Here is a 23,084-nt window from a genome sequence, read left to right on the forward strand (position 1 = left end):
TATAATACAATTTTCCGAATATTTTTTTAAATTCCTTTTAAAAAGTAACTTTAAGAATACGTAAATAAAACCCTACAATATTTAATGAGTGGTTAGAAATATTTTTATTGCTTACGCTGAAATAGTGCAATTAGAAACTGGGTATTCATCATGGGTACATTTACACTTTTTCTGTCACCTTTATAGCCCCAACAGCTTCGTCTTTAGACTCTTTTCTTCATCTAATATTCTTATTATCAAGAAAACTATTCCAATCTTGATAGTATTCCAAAAATAACAAATAATGGGAGAAGTTAACTATCATTATAAAATAGTCATATAGGTTGAAATCTCCCCAAAACAAGAATTAAATTAGCTAATAAAGACTGAAATCTACCAGAGAAGATTGTTAGAGTTTTAATGGGCGATAAAAAAAATTCTTTAAAAAACATAATTTATTTCCCATCCATTATGAACATTATTTACTTCTAATACTACCATATATAATACAGAATTTTGATGCAATTGCTCTTTGAATAATACTAGCGTTAAAAAACACTACAAATTTAATCTACGTCAGTCTCAATTATGGTCCCGTTTTTATAATTTATATATATATATATATATATATATATATATATATATATATATATATATATATAGGGTTGAATAAAAATATATACAATACACTATTTATATGGCTATAAAAAACGCGTAAATTTCGGAATATTGATAACAAAAAAAAATTGCACCTACAAAATAAAATGTTTGACTAGAGTTTGCTTACAGTTCGTCAAGGTTTGCATTTCAGCTAGAAAATCACTAAGTATATGTTGTATGGAATTTTTGAAAGTAAATGTTCATAATCTAATAATTTGTAAAAACAGAAAAGGGACACATTTGAAATATACAATTGTTAATAAACTAATAAAACCACACAAAAATATAAACTCTTAAATAGCAATATCAATGGAATAATATTGACCAGTGTCAAGTACAAAAATTTGCAATAATAAAAAAATTGCGATAGCAAAAAACTATTTCAATAGTTTAAAATAGTTCTGGGTACTTTAAACTATCGATAATGAGAAAATATATAATAAACAATTTTGAAAATTTTTTCCAGGTGTTGAACAAATCACTATAATTCCCCTTGAAATGTTTCGATTCCGCATTTTCATTCTTCACATCCACATTTTACAATTTTCGCTTTTAAATCTGAGAAGCCATGCTTACCATTGGGGTGAGAATATATTAGAAATAGCAATAATCAGATTTTCATAATAATAGTTTCACTATATTACTATTTTACAGTCCATTTGTAAGCGAGAACCATTATTATTAATCAAATAAAATGCGACTCAGATTTAAAGAAGATAATATAAAACAATGTAATAAATTATAATACTAATTCCAAATAAATGTTTTCATAAATGTTGACTCAATGCAAAATGTATCAAGATCTAAATGAATGTCTATACATAATAAAATTAAATCAAAAGCTGCAGTGAAAACCCCTTCTCCCTAATAGTTTTGTCAGTGATTTCCTTAAACCACTGCTGTCAAAATAAATACCTACAGACTTTCATATAGTAGATTTATTTATTAAAACTATAAGTTATATTTCTAGTCGAAATCAATATAGTAACATGCTTAGAAATGTCAATGTTTGCAATACAAATATACAAGCAATTGTATAAAATATTTATCATCTATGATTAACCACCTGTTAGTTATTGCCTGCTGACTGCATAGTTATTATTAGATAAGATTTACAATTTTGAGAGGGAGATCATAACATCAAGAACTTAAAATTCAAGATTGAATATTTGAGATGATAAGTTAATAAAATAGAAAACCTGCTAAAGAAGTTAAGGAGATAAATCATAGAAAACTTGAATAAAATTAAAGTATATGACTTATAAAATGCTAACCTTGAATTCAGTCTTGCATCATTTATTTAATAATGAGCTTTGCGTCCGATGTGCAAATAGAAATTAACTTTATCATTATATTCCTCACCACATTTATTACAAGTAAATGGATTATTAAAACCGTGGTAACCCATGTGTATCGTATACAAAATTTCTTCTTTAAACTCTATTTCACAATACGGACAATTATATTTATTCTTTTTGGTATCATTTGGAGCTGGTTCTGCTTTTTCTGAAGATGTTTCTTCTTGTTCTTTATTTTCAACAACTTCTACATTACTGAACATTGTAGTAGTTGTTTCATCATCCTCTTCCTCTGAAGAATTTTCGTCACTTGAATGTTTACATGAAGACTCTCTTCTGCGCTTCTTTGGAGATGGTTCTTCTGGTTTACTAAGGTCTAGAACACCAGCTAATGTCCCTGGTTCATAATCATTTGGAGAACGTTGCTCAGAATGATTTGGGGATTGTTGTTCAGAAAGATTGGAAGAACGTTGTTCTGACGAGAAGATTGAGGTAAGTCGTTCTCTGGCAAACCTTTCCAAATTATGGAAAAATAAAGGATTCGGAACTGTTCCCGTACTGTTACCAGGAAGAAATTGGAGAGCATGATATGGAAATTGAATTGGTTGTAATAATTGATTGAATGGATATTGTAACAGTTGTTCAGGCTTAGGCGATACTTCAGGTTGTTTAGATGTTGTTGGTTTGATTTTGGGTCCCCTTCTGGTTCCGTATACATCAATTATAGGCAATGGATTTGGAGTACCATCAGGATTGAGAACCACAGCAGGTTGATGAACATATTTTCGAAGATGGAGTTTCAGAGAATGGCAATATTTGGTAGAATAATTGCAGTCAGCACAACTATATTGGTATATGTTAGAATGTGATTTGAGATGAGAATTAAGCATAGATTTGTTTACACATGCATAAGAGCATTGCGAACACTTAAAGGGTTTAGCACCCTTATGATTGTGGACGTGGTATTCCAAATGATGTTTGTATTCCGTTACAAAAGGACAGATAGGACATTTGAGAATTTTGTCAGGTTTCATATGCACCCTAGTGTGTTCCCAGAATTGTTCTTTTGTATACGCGACGAATTTGCACTGCTTACACTTGAAAGTTTTTATTTTACCATTGGAATTGACTTTGGGCTTTCGAATTGCCTGTTCGTAAGATTCATTGGATTCATCTGATTCTGATTTGGTATCATCATCGCACAATTCGCCAAGTGAATTTTGCTCAAACGTGGCTTGCAATTTTTTCAAAGGATCTTCACCGCTATTATTTTGACCTCCAAGTAAATTTTCTCCAGACGTACTAGGAAGATTTTCATTTTCTGACATTTTGCTTATACTGCTTTTGGGAGATAAATCTGGCTCTGAGTTAGGAGGTGTCGGCGGCGTTACTCTATAACTATTAGCTGTGTAGCCTATTGGGACTGGTCGTGCGTACGGACGCCTCATAAAAGATGAAGGTTCATTTGTTGTTGAAGCTGTTGACTCAGAGAATGATGAATATGCTCTTGATGTTGTGGAGGCAGAAAATGGAGAATATGTGCCTGAAGATGTAGAGGCAGCGAATGGAGAATATGCATTTGAAGATGCCGAGGCAGAAAATGGTAAATATACTCCTGAAGACGTCGAGGCAGCAAGCGATGAACATACTGTTGAAGATGTCGAAGCGGAAACTGGTGAATATGATCCATTAAAATGCTCACTTTGGTCACTTCCGGGGGATGATGAAGTGAAATCGCTTCCTGAAGCAACACCGGAATCATTTCGAACATCAGAATCAATGGGTTCTTTTTTCTGTAACAAAAGACATCTTTTTTTAGGAAAAGAAAGTTATTTGATCAAATAGGAAATAAATAAATGAAAAAATATAGAAAACTAACGAATATGTACCGATTAAAAAGTAAGTAAGATACGTTTTAAGCTCACTCCACTCATTCAGTTCCAGACAACTGTGAAGTCGTAACACTGATGACAATAGAATAATTTCATATCGATATTTTTGTGTACCTATATACATACTACCACTACAATAACCTTATGAAATTGCGATAGTTGCTTTTAAATATTTATAGCAGAAGAAATAGTGGAAGCTTCTCAAGCTCTATAATTTAAATTGATTTTTTTGCTATCTTATTCTAAATTTATAGATTATTTTCAGTTATCTTTGTATTCCTAACTATTGAAGGGAACTTATCTCAAAAACGTATGTTCTTTTTGGAAATATTTGTATATCTTAGTTTCATATAGGTAATTGGTGATCAGCACGTAATGATTTGAAAATTAAAAATTTTGTTTCAAGTGTCTCGAGAATTCTTAAAGATGAAAATTCTTTACATCAAACGTGTTCTACGAATTTAAAAAAATCAAAATGAGAAGCGTGAAACTAAAAATATCTGGCAATTAATGTAAACCATTTGTTTACATTCTCTTTTTTCAAATGGAAAAATATTTCCAAAATGTGACACGGTAATATGAATGAACTTTAGGACTACATACAACAAATATAAAAACAAAAAATGTACGGTTTCATTTTTCATTAATCGTGTTCTGCAGTGCTAAACCAAAAAAATATTTACTACAAATTTGTTATTTGGCCAAGTTTTACGGAGCAGACATTTAAAAAACCTATAACTTTCTACTTTGGTATATTGTCTTAACATCTGATAGTGGCTCAAAATATAACAGAACAAATAAATGAGGCTTTCAACAACTTGTGTGGAATTTCGATAAATTATGCGAAAACTAATATATGACTGGTGCAGAAATACAGGGCAGCATTAGGAATATAATGAATATTATTGAAATTGGTACGGTAAATGAGATATATATCGAAAACTGATTTCTTAAAAACATAACTCTACATCTACGTCAAATATACTCGTGGGTTGATACAAATAGACAATAATGTAATTTTATTTGCAGTTACCATAAATACATGCGTGCCATACATTTAATATACGCATAGTGTTGAGAAACAACAAAATGTTATTGTTAGCCGCGTGTTACGGCATATGTTGATTGGTCAACTACTTGATTGTCACAAAAAATGGAACTAGCTGCAACGCGGCGTGTATAGAGACCAAGCATAATTTTCGCCTGTTAAATTATAGGCAACTGATCTGATCCTGAGTGCCAACAACTGCGACAAATAGCGATAAGAATAAAGTTCATCAAATGTTAAAAATGACCATCGAATTAAACTAAAATTATACCTGAGGCTATGGGTTAGGAGCTTTTCCGATAACCGTGTACTTTAAACATTCAAATATAAACTTGAATAATAATAAAGGGGGTAAAACAATTTATCGGTAGTCGTCACAGAAAAATTATGATTTATCAAATTTTATTAAAAAAAAATTGTACATGAAGATAAATCGTTTAGACTTACCACTACAGCGGATTGGAACTGCCATGCTGTTTGGGGAGATGAAGGTCCCGCGTTCGTATTGGGTTGATGTCCAGATATTGAGCGAGGTCCCCCTTGGGAACATGAAGAGCTCATGTCGTTAGACGCTCCTCCTCTCATTTCAAGTCAAATTCAAATTCTGTAACAGAATAAAAACTTTCAAAACATTGTCATTTTCATTTTTTATTTGATATATTTACGATCTTTTACACGTTGTAAAATAATTAATTTATTTGTTTGATAATTTTCTGCCACGATAAATAATATAATTTAATATACTATAACTAATTATATGAATCCTATTTATTTTGGCACAAACTACCTATACAATCCACAGAATGACCCATTTAAATGTTGTGCTTCATTCAATTCTTGTATTTATAAAAATTACGGGTTTGAACAAATATCTAACAGATTATCTAGTATGAATTAAATTGTGTTTTCAGTAATATCACACAGCAATACATTTAGAAAGCACCCTATATAATTAACTACGTTAAACTATATATAAACAATTTTAGAGGCATTGTAAAAACCGTTCTTATGGACACAGTTCACTCTATAATATTCAAATCAAAATTACATATTAAATTTTATAAACAGATAATCCCTAGGATCAATTAATACTTATTGCCGGAAATGACAATAATAAAAATTGAACAAACTTTTGAAAGTTAACATTAAATCCCCTTAAAATATTTACAGAACCAAAAAATATGTTTAATTTTGGTCACTTAAAGCAAAAGCAAAACAAAAAAGATCTTACGAAATTTTCAACATTAAAAAATAATTACATAACATCACTGACCAGAAATAAAATATTTAGAAAGAGAAAGATTGTTTCTTGTTAAATATTTTTATAAGAACCTAAGAGTCATATTAGATTTTGTTTACACGAGAGATTAAAACCAAAAGTTCAAACTTATTTTTTTTAAATTAATAAATTTATAACCTATATTTTTAAGTGACGATAACCTTCGGTAACCTTTTGGTAATAAACATTTATACACATATGAGGGGGGCCTTTCTAGTTAAAAATGTTTTTATACGAAATTACTACAAATAGTTCACTCAATTTCAAATGGATGAAATTATGATCTAAAACAATAATAGTTTTTGATTGAGTTGTTTTGTTTTTGAAAGATACTTGGAGCTAAAACTACATTAATAATTATTAATCAAGTATAATATCATTAATTTAATTCATTCTCCAACACTAAAATACAAAATGACACTACAGTCGATTTTGAGTGTTTTTATATAAATACTTCAAATAATTGGAATCGAAAGTAACGTGATGTTACTTTATTATTTACATCAATTTCCAATTCAAACGAAATGCATTTTGATAAAATGTGAAAGACTTAAAATTCGGTGTGAACTCTTCTTTGGTTTCGTTAGTTTTCAAATTATGATTTGGATTTGACGTTATGTATAATATTAATTATGAAATTTTTAATCCACTACAATAAAAATATATAGCATACTAAGTATCATCTGATAAACGAATTTCCAAAACTTAGCTAAAATTTGCTCAAAATATATTTAAATAAATTTTTTATACAAAAAAGGAATATAATTATTGTTCTGGCTATTAGAATTAAGTATATTGTAATATTTAGCTTCAAACATACAGTGTCATGTATTTCAATAATAATATGATACAAATGTAAGAATTTTAAATTTGTAACACTCAATATTTAAAACTTCCATTAAAAATAATAATAAAATAACTACCTCAAAAGATGGAAATAATCCTATAGTTGTTTATCATTCCTCGGAAACACGTAGTAAAAGCACTAGTTACAATACTCAACTAACACTTTCGTAGTTCACAGAAAGACTGAACTGACTAAAACTTCTTAGATCTAATCTAAAGTAGTCCACACCAATGTCCATTTCCCCCACTATCAATGATAGTTCGACAAGTCGACACCCCCACTAGCCCCTACTCCAACGGAAAAGCTTCCGATGTTGCCCAAAGCTGTTCAGTTTAATAAAGAGTGTTTAAATCCTAGTAGGAGGGAGTGAGTCAGAGCACTGAGGGTCAAACTAAAGCTTTTATGTGGGATTAAAAAAGTAATAGTTATTTTGAGGAATGGAATATCTAATAAAATTGGTAATAAAAGACGATATATTGAAATGTATATTGCGTTGATTTAATGGGGTCTTAGGAATAAAAAAGTTTATTATTATGGTTCGGGTTGAAGACGCCAGTCTTGTTATAGTTTGTTTCTCTGTGCAGTTTAGTTTGCTTTCGTAATTTTTTTGTTCTTTATACACATAGATTGAGTTCATTTGAAGCTCAAAGTTTTTTAATTGTATATGTCACAATAGTCGTCGCTAAGCCAAATTAATTATAAGTAATATTTTTCATTTGTGATCTATATTTGAATATACTGTTTTCAAACAAGCTATTGACGAAAGCTTGATTTTTATCATTAGAAGAATTATCATGGAATTAGAAATATATATGAAAGTGTGGGTATTTTATCAAATTGCTTATACCAGACCTAAATCACTTGTGAGAAAAAAGTCATGTTCAACACTATTAGGTAATTTGTTCTCAGTTCTACTGATTGATCTAAAAATTATAAATGGAAGCTTTAAGTCTCCTAGGAGAAAGTCTACTGCGAGATAATATATTGTTTGTTCTACGAGAGCGGTTTGCCGGAAGAGTATGGATGAAACAACGGTCTTCATCCGAGGAACGTGCTCACAAGGAAACAAAAACCGTTTTTCGGCCCATAACGTCATGGCCACAGTATTTCCGGATTTCAAGTTTTATCTTATCGATTATTTAGGAAAGTAAAAAATTAGCCGGACTGTTTTATAATTTATTGCCTCTCATGTAATATTCACTTAATCTGGTTCTCTCCGCTTATTTGAAATGACTTGATGGAAAGCGATTTAAGACAAATATAAAAGTATGACAGAGACATACAGGGAATTTTCGAAAGATTATTGTGTTTTATGGTTTGAAAAAATTGGAATAACTAAGGCTAAGTATGTAGAATTGAAAGGAAGATTATGTCAAGAAATAAAATATTGTTTGACAGTAACGTAACTAATACTTTGTCAAATTGATTGTTGCTGTGATTCCCGTTCATAGCAACAAAATTTGTTTTTAAATTATTTTGAGAATATCGAATACATGGTTCATAACGTCATTAAGCCCATAATTTATGAACATATTGAAATTATTTTAAAAAATTCTGAAGTTCTACTAATTTCACAGTTATTTGATTTTAACGACATGTAATATTAATATAGATAGTTATAGTTCACCAAAGAGAAAGTGTAAATAACTGGAAACAATACTTCTTCATCTCATTATTATGAAGAAAGCTTTATAATTTAAGAAAATAGATTATATTTTTTCGAATGTACAAGTAAAATTATGATTCTGATCTTTTAATCATATAATATAGAGATGAAATATCTTCAATTCAAATATAATACTTACGACACAAGCATCAGAATAAAATATATCTATGTGAAAATTTGTGGAAATTATAAAAATTTAGAAGCTGCTTGTCCAGGTTTTTTCATCGAAAATCATTTATAAATTTTGTTTTAACTTTTCGTGAAATAAATCCCATCTAATTGAATTTTTTAATACTTTTTTTCAGTATTTTTTTTTTCAAATTAAATATGTGATAGTTTTCTTTTTAAAAATGTATGCTGAGTAAAAAATAAATTAATAATATTGTCGAAATAATTGATGACATGTATTTAATATTCGTTTCTAATCTCCAGATCATACATTGACAAAATATGGTGCCTTTATACAACTAACCCACAATTTCTATGAAGAGCTCCAAATATTTATTTTTACATTGTTACGGTAGCACGAATCCATTATTTCAGATTATATTCCACTCAAACCAGTACTTTTTATTAACTGGATCTGGTATACACAAAAATTATTCTATCCACTAAAGTTTAATAAAAAATAGTTTGAAGAGCTATTGGTTTAAGCCTTTTTTTAAAAAAATCTAGCTTGTTCCACATGGAAAGTAGTACTTATTTAGAGTTTGTTTAGTTTCGAGAAACGCTTATAGTTTTTGTTGAATGCCTTGGTAAATCGTGAACGGATTACGTTACGTTTTGCTAGTTTCTATTTGAAATATTATGTTTTTTAATATAACCATAAAACATTTGGATTATAATTTAGTATTGTTAATAAAGAACGTTAATGAATGAACCATGATAAAAATTATCAAAGACAGAGTTAAATTCTATACCGTAAAGTCGATCTTTATGATTGGTGATGTTCGACAAATTTTCACATTATTCGCTTCGACAAATTTTAATGCATTTCGAGCTTATAAAAAATGAGAGGCTTCCAAGCGGATAAAAGTACGAGCATTTCTTTCCATGCTCTCGTGAAAATCTCCGATTTCAAATAAATTTCATTTATTTCTAATCTCAATCACATTCGCGTCTTACGTTTTTATTTTGGACAAGAGTTTTACTAGGTACTACACTTATACACTTATAAAATTCAAAAACCAAATAGGCAAACTTAGAAGAATCGTGATATTTTGGTGCTTAGAGATTCGGTAATGAATACCAGAATAACAGACGAATTGAGTAAGAGTGTACAAGTGTCTACAAAGAAAATATAATATAGTAAACAATTGATAACTGTTTAACTGTTTCGATAATGGGATAATCATAGAATTAACATATTGACAAAAAAGAAAATTTTAAAGATGCGATTGTATTTTTATGAACTACAATGAATTTGTTTGGAGTAGTGTAGAATATGGAGATTTTCAAAAACAAACAAATGAGTTGGATCGAGAAATGTAAATATTTAAGGAGTAGCAACTTTATAAATTGTTAATTTAACGTTACCAAAAGTACTCTTGTATGTGCTCTTGTACATACTTTACTTAACATGATCTAATAGATACCTGCCAATATATATATATAGGTAAATAACTTTGGTATATTGTACCGTTGATACTAATCCTTTCTAGGATAGGCAGGTAAAGATAAAAAAAATATATTTGGATTATAAGACTTCTCCGAAATGTATATTTCTGTTTCGTTCATTTCAACTTCAAGAGAGTTACAAAAACAATTATCTATCTTTTTTAATGGAATATTTATAAAAAACATCTTGGAATATATCAAAAAGTTCAGAATTGTACCTCAATCATATTTAAACATATATATATATATATATATATATATATATATATATATATATATATCTTTTATGTATAAACTAAATGGTTAATCAAAATTCATTCAAAATATTATAGGCCAAGATGGGTATCATTTTAATGGAATTACTTTATTATAGTTATCTGCCACTAATTTGTATTATTGATTTTATCTTTTGAACATTATAATTTTAATTATAACTTTATAAACAAAAATTGTGATTAACTATATCTACCTTTTCAAATCGATTATTTAAAAGTAAATAAACAAATGGATTTTTCAATGCATTTTGACGACATAGATCAAAAGTAAATGTAAATAAATATTTGAAAGCTAAACAAATATTTTCCAAACTAGAAAAAATTGTCTACCTTACTCGCTAATAAAAATGTAATTACAATTATCGTAAATACCTTCATTATTTATTTGTGATTATCTCAATGGAACACACTTTATCCAAATATTTTATTAAAATTTATTTTTTTTGAAACGGGCTAGAAATTAGTACTTTCCGGTTCATTTTTAGGTCAGAAAATCTCATTTTGTCAGACCAAGCCAGAAAATTATTGTGATAGTCCGGTAAAAGCTTTTACCGGACTCATTTTTATTTACTTTTCGACTTATCTTTAATGAAAAAAATAATAAAATAGTTAGTCTAAGATAGTGGTCAATTGGTGTCTATACTAACCCAGTTTTGTATGATTTAAAACTATAAAATAACTTGACATATTCTGATGTTTAGTTGAAAACGTGACATTTATTATAAAATGGATATTCAAAATGATGCATTTGATTGTGTTTATGATACAACAATGCCCGTTTAAAAAAAATTGTACGTAATACGTCCCGAAAGTAGTTTTTTACTGGACTCGCATGACGTAAACTACTATTATAGGCTTCAAGACGAAATTATAGTAATCTCAGTAAATACTTCACTCATCACAACATTTTCAACACATTTTCATAAATAGACGAATTGTCTCGTATGTCTTCTAGAGAAAAATGTTCCATCTGGTGGATAAAAAGTGATAATAAAACAACACCACAAATTATGTTTATATAAAAAATTTCAAAAGCATGAAGAGGTACGAAAAAGGCTAATACACAAAATGTCAACCTATTGACATGAAATTTCACATACTTTCTTCCTTTTGATGACAATATATGATGGCTTAAGAATTTTGGGGAAATATTTAATAATAACTCATCAATTTAATATTTAATTTTTATATGAAACAGAATGTTTTATTTTACATTTTTGTCATTTTATAAGAATATTTTTGTTTCAATTAACCTGATTTTACAAATTTTACAACTATTTTTTGTAAAATAAATCATTTAGATTTGCCTTATTCACTATTATTCTTTCCCAACTGAGAACGTCCGTCCATACCGGTAGCATTATCTTGCACACGTAAGTGTATACGAGTCCTAACATTTTTGCTTGCTACAAATTTGATATAGTCATGAGGTTCAGCTATTTAAGACTGTTATGAAAAGAAATAAACTCTGCGAGCGTTGATTTGCACCACGTTCCTCCTGTCTGCCCTATCTCGATAAGCAAGTATATTTCACCACGCTTTTTCTATATTTTCAGCATATTTATGGTTTTTTTTAAATCACAATCACGAAGGGATTTGATTATATGTCACCTGTTTATTGGAACAAACTTCCAATATTATGTAGTTGATTAAGCTTGTGCAAGATCTGCAGGTTATTACTGATAACCTGGTCCTAAACAGTTATGAATAAGTAGGTTTTGTTGATATCGACTATTTGAGCTCATTAAACTATTTAAAAATGCCATTATTCTATAATTACAGTTTTATTTAAAAATTGTTTTTACATACCCTACTACTTGGTAGAAACTTTGAATGAATTACAGAACCGTACCTACTAGAGGACTCTTGATTTTATTGCTTGTTATAAAATGTACTAGAAAATAAATTATGAATTGATTTCATGTTCATTTTTATACTTAGATATATAGATATTAAACAGAACCTCTATATCTTTTATATATGTATTTAATTAAAAGTGATTGACAGTGACGCTGCAAAACCGAACTACAGCATTGAAAATTTCATGCTATGCTGTTAACATACGTTGATTTTTCAGATTTTTTGATAGCACAAAGAGAAATAAGCATTTTTTCGTTTTGATATATAATTTGGCACCAGCGAAAGTGTATTAAGCCATTTTGATGTGCTCTAAAATTTTTTTCTCGTTTTAATATTCTTTACGATAAAGCTATATTATCCTTTACAATTTGAGCTAAAATTTATCGATATTTTGATTGTGATCTAGTCATGATACGTACTATAATGACGTTTAATTTAGTTAACTATCAAATCACATGTACTTATCCACTCTAAATAATGCAGTACAAATATCGACTTTTTTCATTTTTAATAAAAGAAGGTATTTGCCACGCCTTATGTTCGCAGGCTCATTTCTCACTCCTGATTAGAATCATTATTATTAATGAGTTTATTCTGATTATGAATGAATAAACACTTAATCAATTACGACAAACCAGTCATTATTTTTGTTAACCCTCTTTGAAGCATGGATGTGCAAAATAAGTACTTTTGATTTTCAACTATGTATGTTGATCTTATTATTTTCTATTAAGGACGCGAAAAGTAAGTAAATTGAAATGAGAATCTATATCAAATTTATATGTTTACTTAGCTAAAAATAAATTTATGCATTTCTTTATTAACAAACTAAGTGAATATAATCGAACTATGTCAAATAATTTGAAAGGTTCAGGTATTAAAAATTATAGCATTATGTACATTTAAATGGATTTCTTTAAAGCTTCACAGATTTAATATTAAATAAAAACAACATTCTTGAATGTTACTCATAATTTTGTTCAAATAGCTACATAATGAATCAATACTTACAATTCTCATTTTACGCAGTCAATTAGTATTAGTATTAATAAATGAAAGTTAAATATACTGATCAGTTTTCCTTGGTAACCGATTTATTCGAAGTAGGTAAAACACTAATATCTAAATTAGCAGTCTAATATTTTTATCTGTAAGTTTTTACAAACTTTATCAGTCAGTATATGGTTCTAAGTCTTTTGATGATAAAAAACGTTTAATGCGCACATATTTTACACAGAACAATTTAGTAGGTATGATTTTTAATGATTTAAAAATCAATTCTAATAAGGTCAATATCTTGAAAAAAATAATGATACACTAATCTGCAAATTTAAACAAACTCATGGAAATATTATCAAGCCCAGAATAAATATTAGTATTAAATTTGGAATATAAGTAACCTAATAGAATGTACAAATGTGTATAAAGACTGAAATTACTGGGTTATATTCTATATAACAATCAGAGAAAGGAAAAAACTGCATAAAAACTATTTAAATAAGAAGAAAATTGACAAATTACTGTGGAAACGAATGAAATTAAGTCATGGGTGTGAGTATATTACAAATATTCTTCATTCAAAAATGGATATGTGTGAATGAATGAAATAAGGAAAATAATGATTACTTGATGTAATGAAAGGATTCCAAATAATGCAAGAGTATCAAAATAATACAAGGTGACCATCATATTACTGATATATAAGAAGGGGGAATATTTAACTGTACAGGCGAATAGTACCAAAAAAAGTGGAACAAAAAATTAAAATATTTTAAACGGGAATAATTTGCCAATAAATTGAAAACTATAATAACATAGTTTAAGAAATGGAATAAGGAAACCAAGAAATATTTATCGCCATAAAAACGGCGTTTAACATAGAAAAAAAAAACGGAAAGCTGGAGTTCTATAAAAAATGGAAACAATTGACTGATTTTCCTAGTCTTGATTACCGTTTTGCTTTAATAAGGGATAAGGGGAAGAGTATTCGATTGCCTATAGATTGAATTATACCCATTTGCCCCCAACTTAGCTATAATTGGCTATTACTACTAAGTCCAATTATATTTTATTTTTTCATAATGTAACGTTATTAATGATATTCGCGTAATATTTTAAACTGTGTACAAATATTGTTGAATACAAAAACAACTTATCTCTGCGGCCCCAAAAAGTAAAACTCTATACAATGGTATACCTATATCTCTTGAAATATATTCAAATTTTTTCTTAAAAATCATGAAATTGCAGATTGTTCAACTTTCTTTAAAATCTATACAAAAAAATTGACCACTATTGGTATTTTTAGGTCATAAATCTGTAAAAACCCTTTCCGAAGAAATACATTTGTATATATTTTTATTCAACTACCTGCTTTTTAAAAATGTAACCCCAATATTTAACTATGAAACACTTTCTTGGTATTCCATATTTTGCATACTAATTTTTATTGTTGGTGATAATACCAAAGAGTCAAAACAAAATTTACAACCCTTCGTCTTTTAGTTACGCAGTTGTCTGACCTTAAATCTTAAAAGAAAGTTTCATGGTAACATCAAGTGATCTACATATTTCGTAAAGCGGTGTTAACCTGAGATAAAATCAATCAAAACATTGACATTTATTTTACGCATATTCACTTATTATTACTAGTACTCTTTGATTTCTAAGCGAATATGTTGTGGACTTCTAAGCCTGTGTTTTGCTCTTCGATTTAACAGAAGCAATATTCCAGAGAAAACCAGAGAAAACTATGTATTTTGATGAAAACGTGTTCGTCTTTATTCATGCAATTTCTGTGTTCTGTGGGAAGCTACCATCCACTGTGTTAGTTTTTAGATTGTCGGGTGAACACTAATAACGTTTACAAAAGCACGAAGCTAAGTTACCCTTGCAGTTGATGCCGATAACATTAACATTCCTATAAAATATTTATACCCAGAACCCTAATTTTGAATCTTGAATGTTTGGTTCATGTAAATGCTCTTTAAATTTTCTCGGTTTGGTGTCATTTTTTCTAGTTATAATTCTACGGAGAATTCTGACTTACTTTTGTGTTAATAACCGTCTAAATGGTTGATTAAAGCAATTTTCTAAAATTAACATTTTTGTCTTCCGTGGTAAATATTATCTTCTTTAAAGTTCGTGATTTTTGTTGCTGGCATTTTTTACGATTAATTTGGGGCAATCACACAATATAGAAAAGGGTTAGTTTCAGTTAGTGACAGCCATGATACAATAGGAATGTTAAATATCATCTTATGCAATATTTTTGTCCTGAAATTCCTTATGTACGATTTTAAGCGGCCTTTTCGAAATAAAAAAATCTATGTATATGTACTGTATTCCTTGAGACAACTAAACTATTGAAATTGAAAATATAAAACATTTTAATGGTAGTATATTTAACTATAGTCCACTAATAATACACATCGACTCACCTATTTATCGTACTAGAATATTAGTTTTGCGTCTTGTACATTATATTGTTACCAAGTTGGAATTTCTGGAACCGTTGGTGATATTTATACTGATCTAACAGTTTACTACTACCGATACACCAACACTTAAAATTACAGTGTTAGCGTAGTGGTAGCAGTAGACAGTGTTTTCAGCATTAAATTTTTATCTTAAAATTAGGTTAGCCTTGAATATATATAAAAGTTTTTTATTAATATTTCCTAATCATTCATTTTTTCTGCAATGCAATATTGCGATTTGTTGGGAATATCCTACTACATAATATGAGACGTTTTATCAAAAATATACTATCAGTTAAAAAAATTATAATAAAAATAGAATGATATTAATCAAAATCAATGATAATAATACAAACGAAATGATTACAATAGTAATTAATAATAATAATTCACACTGAAAATAAAATTATTCATACACGATAAAATTTTTTTGCTATTTTGTTCACAAGTATAAAACATTTCTCTCAATTGTTTGTCGTAGTATAAAATTGTTTATTTGCGCTGGTTAACCTACTCTAGAGTGTACATAAATTTATCGAAACTGTATGAGGAGTTACTATTATGGGATTATCTTACCTTGATATCCGCGTTGGCGACGTATAAGTATGCAATAAATGATCCCATTTTGCGTTTTGTTGCCTCTGAATACGTTAAAGCTGAAATGTGATCGAGCATATACAATATATAAACAATGGCTAATATCTTTGCTCAGGAGGTGGTAAACTCGTCGCCAATCTTGCATGTAAATTAGTCCCCGGAATTCAAGGGTTCACTTAATTCCTATAGGTAAATTGGTCGGTAGAACTTTTAAAGGAAGACATGAGTCAAGAAAACGCCGCCGATAATATATATCTTTCCCTTTGCTCTATCCTTGATCCATTTATAAATTAAAATAATTATTTATCATCACGTCACATTGTAACCCATTATCAAATACCTCAGTATCAAAAAGGATAATGTCGAGTAAAGTGCATTTAAAAGAGTTGAGCCCAGTGGAAAAACATTTGGTGGATACATTGGGAAAATCGAAGTCTACGATTTCGTGTTATAAGGTCCACACTTGACTATTAGGAACATAATTGAAGATATTGGTGTCTCATACCCGTGGTACATAATATACTTATTGCTGAACTGAACTGAACATGAGAAAATTATCTTTCCGATGGGTACCACGTGTGCTAGTAGATGCAAAATATATTAGAAGTCGTCTTTCAATGCAGTACCTGTATATAAGCTGAAAAAAACTTTTTCCAATATTAGTAGCAATAGATGAGTTATGGATCCCTAAGATGTAGAGATAAAAATGGGGAGTAAGGAGTGTAAATATCCGTCTTTAATATACCGTGATTTGATATATTAAAGACATAATTTTAGTAGATCATCTAGAACAGGAAAGCACATTTACAGGTGTTTATTGTGCCAATTTAGTTCCAAAACTACGGGAAACGTTAAAAAACGCTGGGGGATGTTGCGCAAAGGTGTATCATCATAACGCACCACAATCACATATTTTTTAGGTTGGGGTCCCGTAGATTACCGGTTGTTTCCAACTCAATGAAAATTCGCTTAAGAAACAATTTTCTTCGGATAATGAAGTATATATGGACTTAAATCATGTAGTTCTACCAACATTTATTTTGAACTAGTGTAAATAAATTAAGACAATATATAACTGTGCTGATGTGAACATATCTTATTTAGTTTTTTTAAAATTAAGTGGAATAGGCAATTGAGAGAGCAACATATATCACATACAAGCGGACCAGGTGTATAAATAATATTTAAAAGTAAAAATCGATATGCGACATATGTTTCAAGATTATTTGAAAAACATTTTATTCATAATGTACTACTTTATGGATAGGAAACTGTTTATGAAGAAAATATTACATTCTGAAAGAAATCATGCGTTTCATATGTTTTCTCACAATTCCGACTACTTCTTATAGGGAGCCTTTTGAAAACTACTATTTTCTCATATTGCTATAATATTTTGGCAATTGTATGGGATTAATTTCTGAAAATTGTTCTAAATTATTCTTTATTACATAATAAGCACCCTACGAATAATGTGGCTACAATTAGATCAAATAGACACAAGGAGCTTTATAGTGCATTCACATGATTCTGTATGTGAAGATAGCTTTTTATTAAGTAATAATAAACTTACTTATTCACTACATAGTAGCTAAAAATGAATTACAAATGGTTCCCAAATTTTTTTTGCAGATAAAACTTGTGAATAAGTGATTAATCGTAAACTATTTCTTCAGATCTTGGTTTTGGTTATAAAACTTGGCAATTATTTTATGTCGTTCGTTTTCGTTTAGTTTTTCCATACTTGAAACTAAACGTCTCATAGAGACTTAATGTTATACTTGAGACCTTTGACAACTGTCAAATCACGAGAAAAAATTAATACCATTCACAGTCTTTACTTTACCTGCTAAACTGTCTAAAAATGAACAGGTTTTTTACCCTCACACCCTTAATCATATGACGTTCCCGTCAGAGATAAAATTTCAAAAACTATTATATTCAATTTTGCGTCATTTACAAATTTATACATAAAGCAATCTCAAAAATGGAAAATGTTATTTAAATTTTTATCTGATAGAGAGATGAATTTGTAGTATATTTACATTGTCAAAACCCTATTGAAGCTTTCCGTTGGGATGGAATTGGATTTTGAATGTTATATTTTTTTATATAAGGAGAACGGCGATAGAAGCATTGGAATAGAGACATTCTCAATACCTCCAATATGTTTTATGAGTGTATATTGGACAATGTAAGCAAAGGAGATTATAGTAAGTTCGTAAACTCAATTTGCGCAATTTTACGTAAAGTTGTGGAGAAAGTCTCTAATGATACTGAAGCTTATTTTTTTTATATTTACAACAAAAATAACTTTATTAACGTTTTCTTACACTACCGTTGTTTATTTGATATAACAATAAATTATTATTACTAATGTGTATACCATATCAAAAAATACTGGCAATCAGTGGATGAAACACTACATTTGTTATTATTCATTTAAATTTATTGTATCTCCTAGAAAGTAGGTCTTCTTGTCTATTACTTATCGAGCAGTTTATTTCGTGGTTAATCTAAACATTTTTTAAATTGTTTAATATTTCGAAGATTTCATCTACGATGACCTAACATATAAACAGAAACTATTTTTATTTTAATGCGATAAAAAAATAGCCTTTGACTACAAATATCCTCTTTCGACAGATCTTATGTTTTCATATTAATCAAAAACACATTTACGACCCATCATCGTTTACGATTGAACTAAATATTTGAAAAAAATTATTAGTTTTTAAACCAGATCGTCATTATTTTCAATGCAAACAACACGGGTTGTGAGTTTTTTATATTTAAAATATACTATGAGCATTATTAATTTTAGCAAATGTCAAATCTTAGTTAATCGATTTATATACAGATTCATTCGAAACTTCTATCAATGACTTTTTTCTTGAAATTTTGACTTGATCGTTGGATAAAATGTGACATCACTTTTATAAAAAAGAAAAAAGTTGAGAAAACCTGAAAACTCTCAAAAATTTTGTTATCCTTTTCCATATCCACTTTTTAATTAAAATTCTTTAATTAACTACAAAAGTGAATCGCCCACCTTTCTTAATGTTTATGGAATAATTTACATTTTACCTAAATACTTTATAAATAGTATTTGGAACATTTATACTGTAATATATTATCAATTGAAAATAACGCAAGAAAGTCAGTTGAAACTGTAAAATAGTAAATAACGTGTTTAAGATCTATGGAATCTTCTAGAATGTTATATGTTTATGTTATGTTGTATATTTCATATCTATATTTCATTAAGAAAATTTAGTAAAATATATGGGATAGGAGAGGAATCACATGAATATACTCTAGCTTGGAACACATACACTTTATTTATGTAATAGCAACTTGTTTTATTCTTGATAGAGATGAGCAGTATTCGACTTACTCAACATTTAATTTTCATTTAATATGTTGGACAGATTCTAAGAGAGATATTTCATATCTATATTCTGTTTAGTTCTATCTAGTTATTTGATCTTAGAATTTGAATGATTGTTATTTGGATTTTTCTAAATTCTTATCAGCCATATTAACGTGATTCAACTTTTTTAATAAATAGATAACAATGTTTAAAAAGTTTAAAAAGTGTGTGTCACTTATTATATATACAATAAACTTTTTATCAGCAATAAAATGAAATATGTAGGTATTTTCCTGTATACTAAAAAATGTATTTGTGATATTTAATTCAATTTAAATAAAAATTATTTAAGGAAGCGAATTAAATTTAAAATTGTGGAGAAAAGAATAAACTTACTAGCATTTAACCAGAATGAATGATAATATTGGACTGTATGAAAAATTGATCCAACAAATAGAATTGTGGGATAAGTATACCATACAAGTTCAATCGTATTTATGTACAGCGAATGTACATTACTATTATAAGATAAGGAATACATCAACCTATATATCAAAAAAATAATATCCTATCCAATATCCTAACTAAAGCAATTAAAGTTAAATTAAATCGACAACAATTTTGACTTCAAGTCTGAGAACATAGAGCATTTATTTCCGGTACAAATTCTCTACACACATCTTTTGGTTCCTAAGTCGTCTTAGCGATTCCTGCAATCCCATCCCCAACATCCTTATCATCTGTCCATCAAACCGGAACTGATTAAACCACAGAATGCATGGAAATTTTGATGGATGAATTCTTACTACTCGACTCACTATCCATTATTCAACTCACTCCATTTACAAAAACTATATATATATATATATATATATATATATATATATATATATATATATATATATATCGATCTAAAACATCATTTTGGAATTGAATTTACTTGAAGTGACAATACTGGCAATTCCAGCTGAGAAAAACAAAAAGGAAGTGAGAGAAATATTGAGGGAGGTCAAATAAATAAAAGGTAATAATCAAGAAAATAACTATTAATTTTGATAACGTTAATTGTTGTTACCACTAGTATTCGGTTGAAATAGTTTGATGCTAGGGAGTAGTTCTTTTATGGCAACATTACGACAATTAAATTCGAAGACTGAAATTGTTTCTGAATTTGTAACTAATTAAAGTTGTGAAATGTTTTTTGATAATGATTAGATCAAAACAAGACTATCATTTTTTTGCCAGTTTAGCAGTTAGTTGTAACGTTGCAACGTATTTTATGATTCAACGGTCACAATATAATTTGGATAACATTATCTTTACATTCTTACAATGGCAATCAATGCGAGAAAACTTCTTAATGAACTCCCATTTTATTTTCGCGCTCAGTTTTTTACGCTTTGAAGGTTTATCGTTCTTATTAGAAGAATCTCACTTTTTTGGAATTATGTTTCTCTTTTGTGTTCAATGAATAGTTCCATCATTTCAAAGTTTAATGTTTCTTATCTACTCCCTTAGATACAACATTGTGGGAAAAAAATAATTATCAATACATATATATTTTTTTAATTTTATATCTGGAAAGTTAGGGGTAGGTCAAAAATAATTAAAAACCTATGATCTAGCTCTCCCACAATACCAACGAATAAATTCAGGGAGGAAAATAAATTACTATCTAGCAATATTCTTGTCGTATATATATTTTATTCTTTTAGTTATACGGTTAAATTATTGCGTATTAATATCCAAAGTACAAATTTTAGTTCAATTATGAAAAATAATTGAAATAACAAGATAAATATTTATCAATAAATATTTAACAAACATTCTTTTGCTTCCGTAATCATGTATAAACTTTTAATTGCGTTTTTTTATTCCTGTTCAAATACACTAATGCATACATTTAACATAACCGTCATTGAACTGCATTTGCTAGTCAGAAAGAATTATTTTTTAACATGATTTTTTTAACACTCAAAAATCTTTTGTACATATTGTGACATACTGACGTTACGCTAAATATTCTCATATTCGTTTTTTAATGCTTCACAAAATAGGTTGAAAAAACAATCTTTCATTACTAAGAGATAACATTAATTTGGAAGAATGTTTACATGCGTCTTAGGAAAATTTTAATATCATGAATGGATTGTAAATTAAGTAAACAATGTGTGTGATGTAATTTTTTTAATGATGAAGGAGATTATAATATACCAGCCATGGTATCACTTTGTTATTGTCAGAACAGTGACAGCGCAGAAATATAAAACAGTTCGTTTACAGTGATTGTCAAATAGCATCCTTAGGTCTCTAATTAGTTAACAAAAAATATACAAATAATTGAAAGAGGTGATCTAAAATAGTCAAATTACCAAATAAATATTATTACCGATAAATTATGCAATTTATCTATCATAGTTATGAAATACTCTAGTAAGCAAGTAATCAGATAAGTACAGTCAATGTTACTAACTTAAATTATTATTAGTTACTGTATCAATACTTCATCTGTTTAACAATAGATGACAACGTTCTTTTTTCTGGAGATTTGGTCCAAGCGACTAGGCTTATGTAGTTTGCCAACGAAATAGGCGAAGACCTTTTAGTTCGTTAGTCCATTGTCTAAGACCGACTTGTAATGCGAGAGTGAGCAGATGAAGGAACACGCTTTCGGTTAACTAAAACTGGATGTTTCTCAGATAAAAACCCATATATTCGCATCAGCAGTGCACTATATACCTCGGCATTGATAGCTCGATCATTTGGAATGATTTCGAAGTACATTCAACCTTCATCTTTCCACCTAACACAAAACAAGACTTGTTTGAATTGACCTCTATTTGCAACGGATTCTAGTAATTGTTCTTTGTCTAAGCACTGATTTTACATGTTCGGGTTGTTTAGATAAATTGAAAATGGAAGCAGTATTTCTGAATACGGCTGGATATGAATGACTAAGATATTTCATCATATAAGAATATGATCAAATGTATGTCTAGTTTTTGTTAGTGCATAACGCTCTAAAATGTTTAGGGGTAGATAACAAACCGACCTTTATTTTGCTCAATAAGTTAAGCATTTCCACATAATAAAACTCAATGCAAAAAGTGCTCATTACAGAAAATACTGAAACTCAAAATTAAAAAAGTTTTGATTTTCAAATTGTGTTTCAATCTCAAATACAATAATATGAACTACATGTAATAATATAATT

General features: G+C 28.7%; 1 protein-coding gene across 3 annotated transcripts; it reads right to left on the minus strand.

The window, feature by feature from the left end:
* Positions 1–416: 416 nt before the first annotated feature.
* LOC130898023 (protein hunchback) lies at positions 417–13,529 on the minus strand. Of its 3 annotated transcripts, XM_057807070.1 has the most exons (4): positions 13,433–13,505; positions 12,371–12,455; positions 5,325–5,481; positions 1,563–3,730 (listed from the first exon to the last, which is right to left on the minus strand). In XM_057807070.1, exons 3-4 carry the CDS (start codon positions 5,460–5,462, stop codon positions 1,940–1,942), a joined length of 1,929 nt encoding a protein of 642 aa, XP_057663053.1. In that variant the 5' UTR covers positions 5,463–5,481; positions 12,371–12,455; positions 13,433–13,505; the 3' UTR covers positions 1,563–1,939. The 3 variants fall into 3 exon arrangements, with proteins under 3 accessions (XP_057663046.1, XP_057663037.1, XP_057663053.1); XM_057807063.1 differs by lacking the exon at positions 12,371–12,455 and having other exon boundaries at positions 417–3,730; positions 13,433–13,529; XM_057807054.1 differs by lacking the exons at positions 12,371–12,455; positions 13,433–13,505 and adding an exon at positions 7,080–7,221 and having other exon boundaries at positions 417–3,730.
* Positions 13,530–23,084: the final 9,555 nt, after the last annotated feature.

Source organism: Diorhabda carinulata, chromosome 1, assembly GCF_026250575.1.
Source record: "Diorhabda carinulata isolate Delta chromosome 1, icDioCari1.1, whole genome shotgun sequence".
Classification (NCBI taxonomy): domain Eukaryota; kingdom Metazoa; phylum Arthropoda; class Insecta; order Coleoptera; family Chrysomelidae; genus Diorhabda; species Diorhabda carinulata.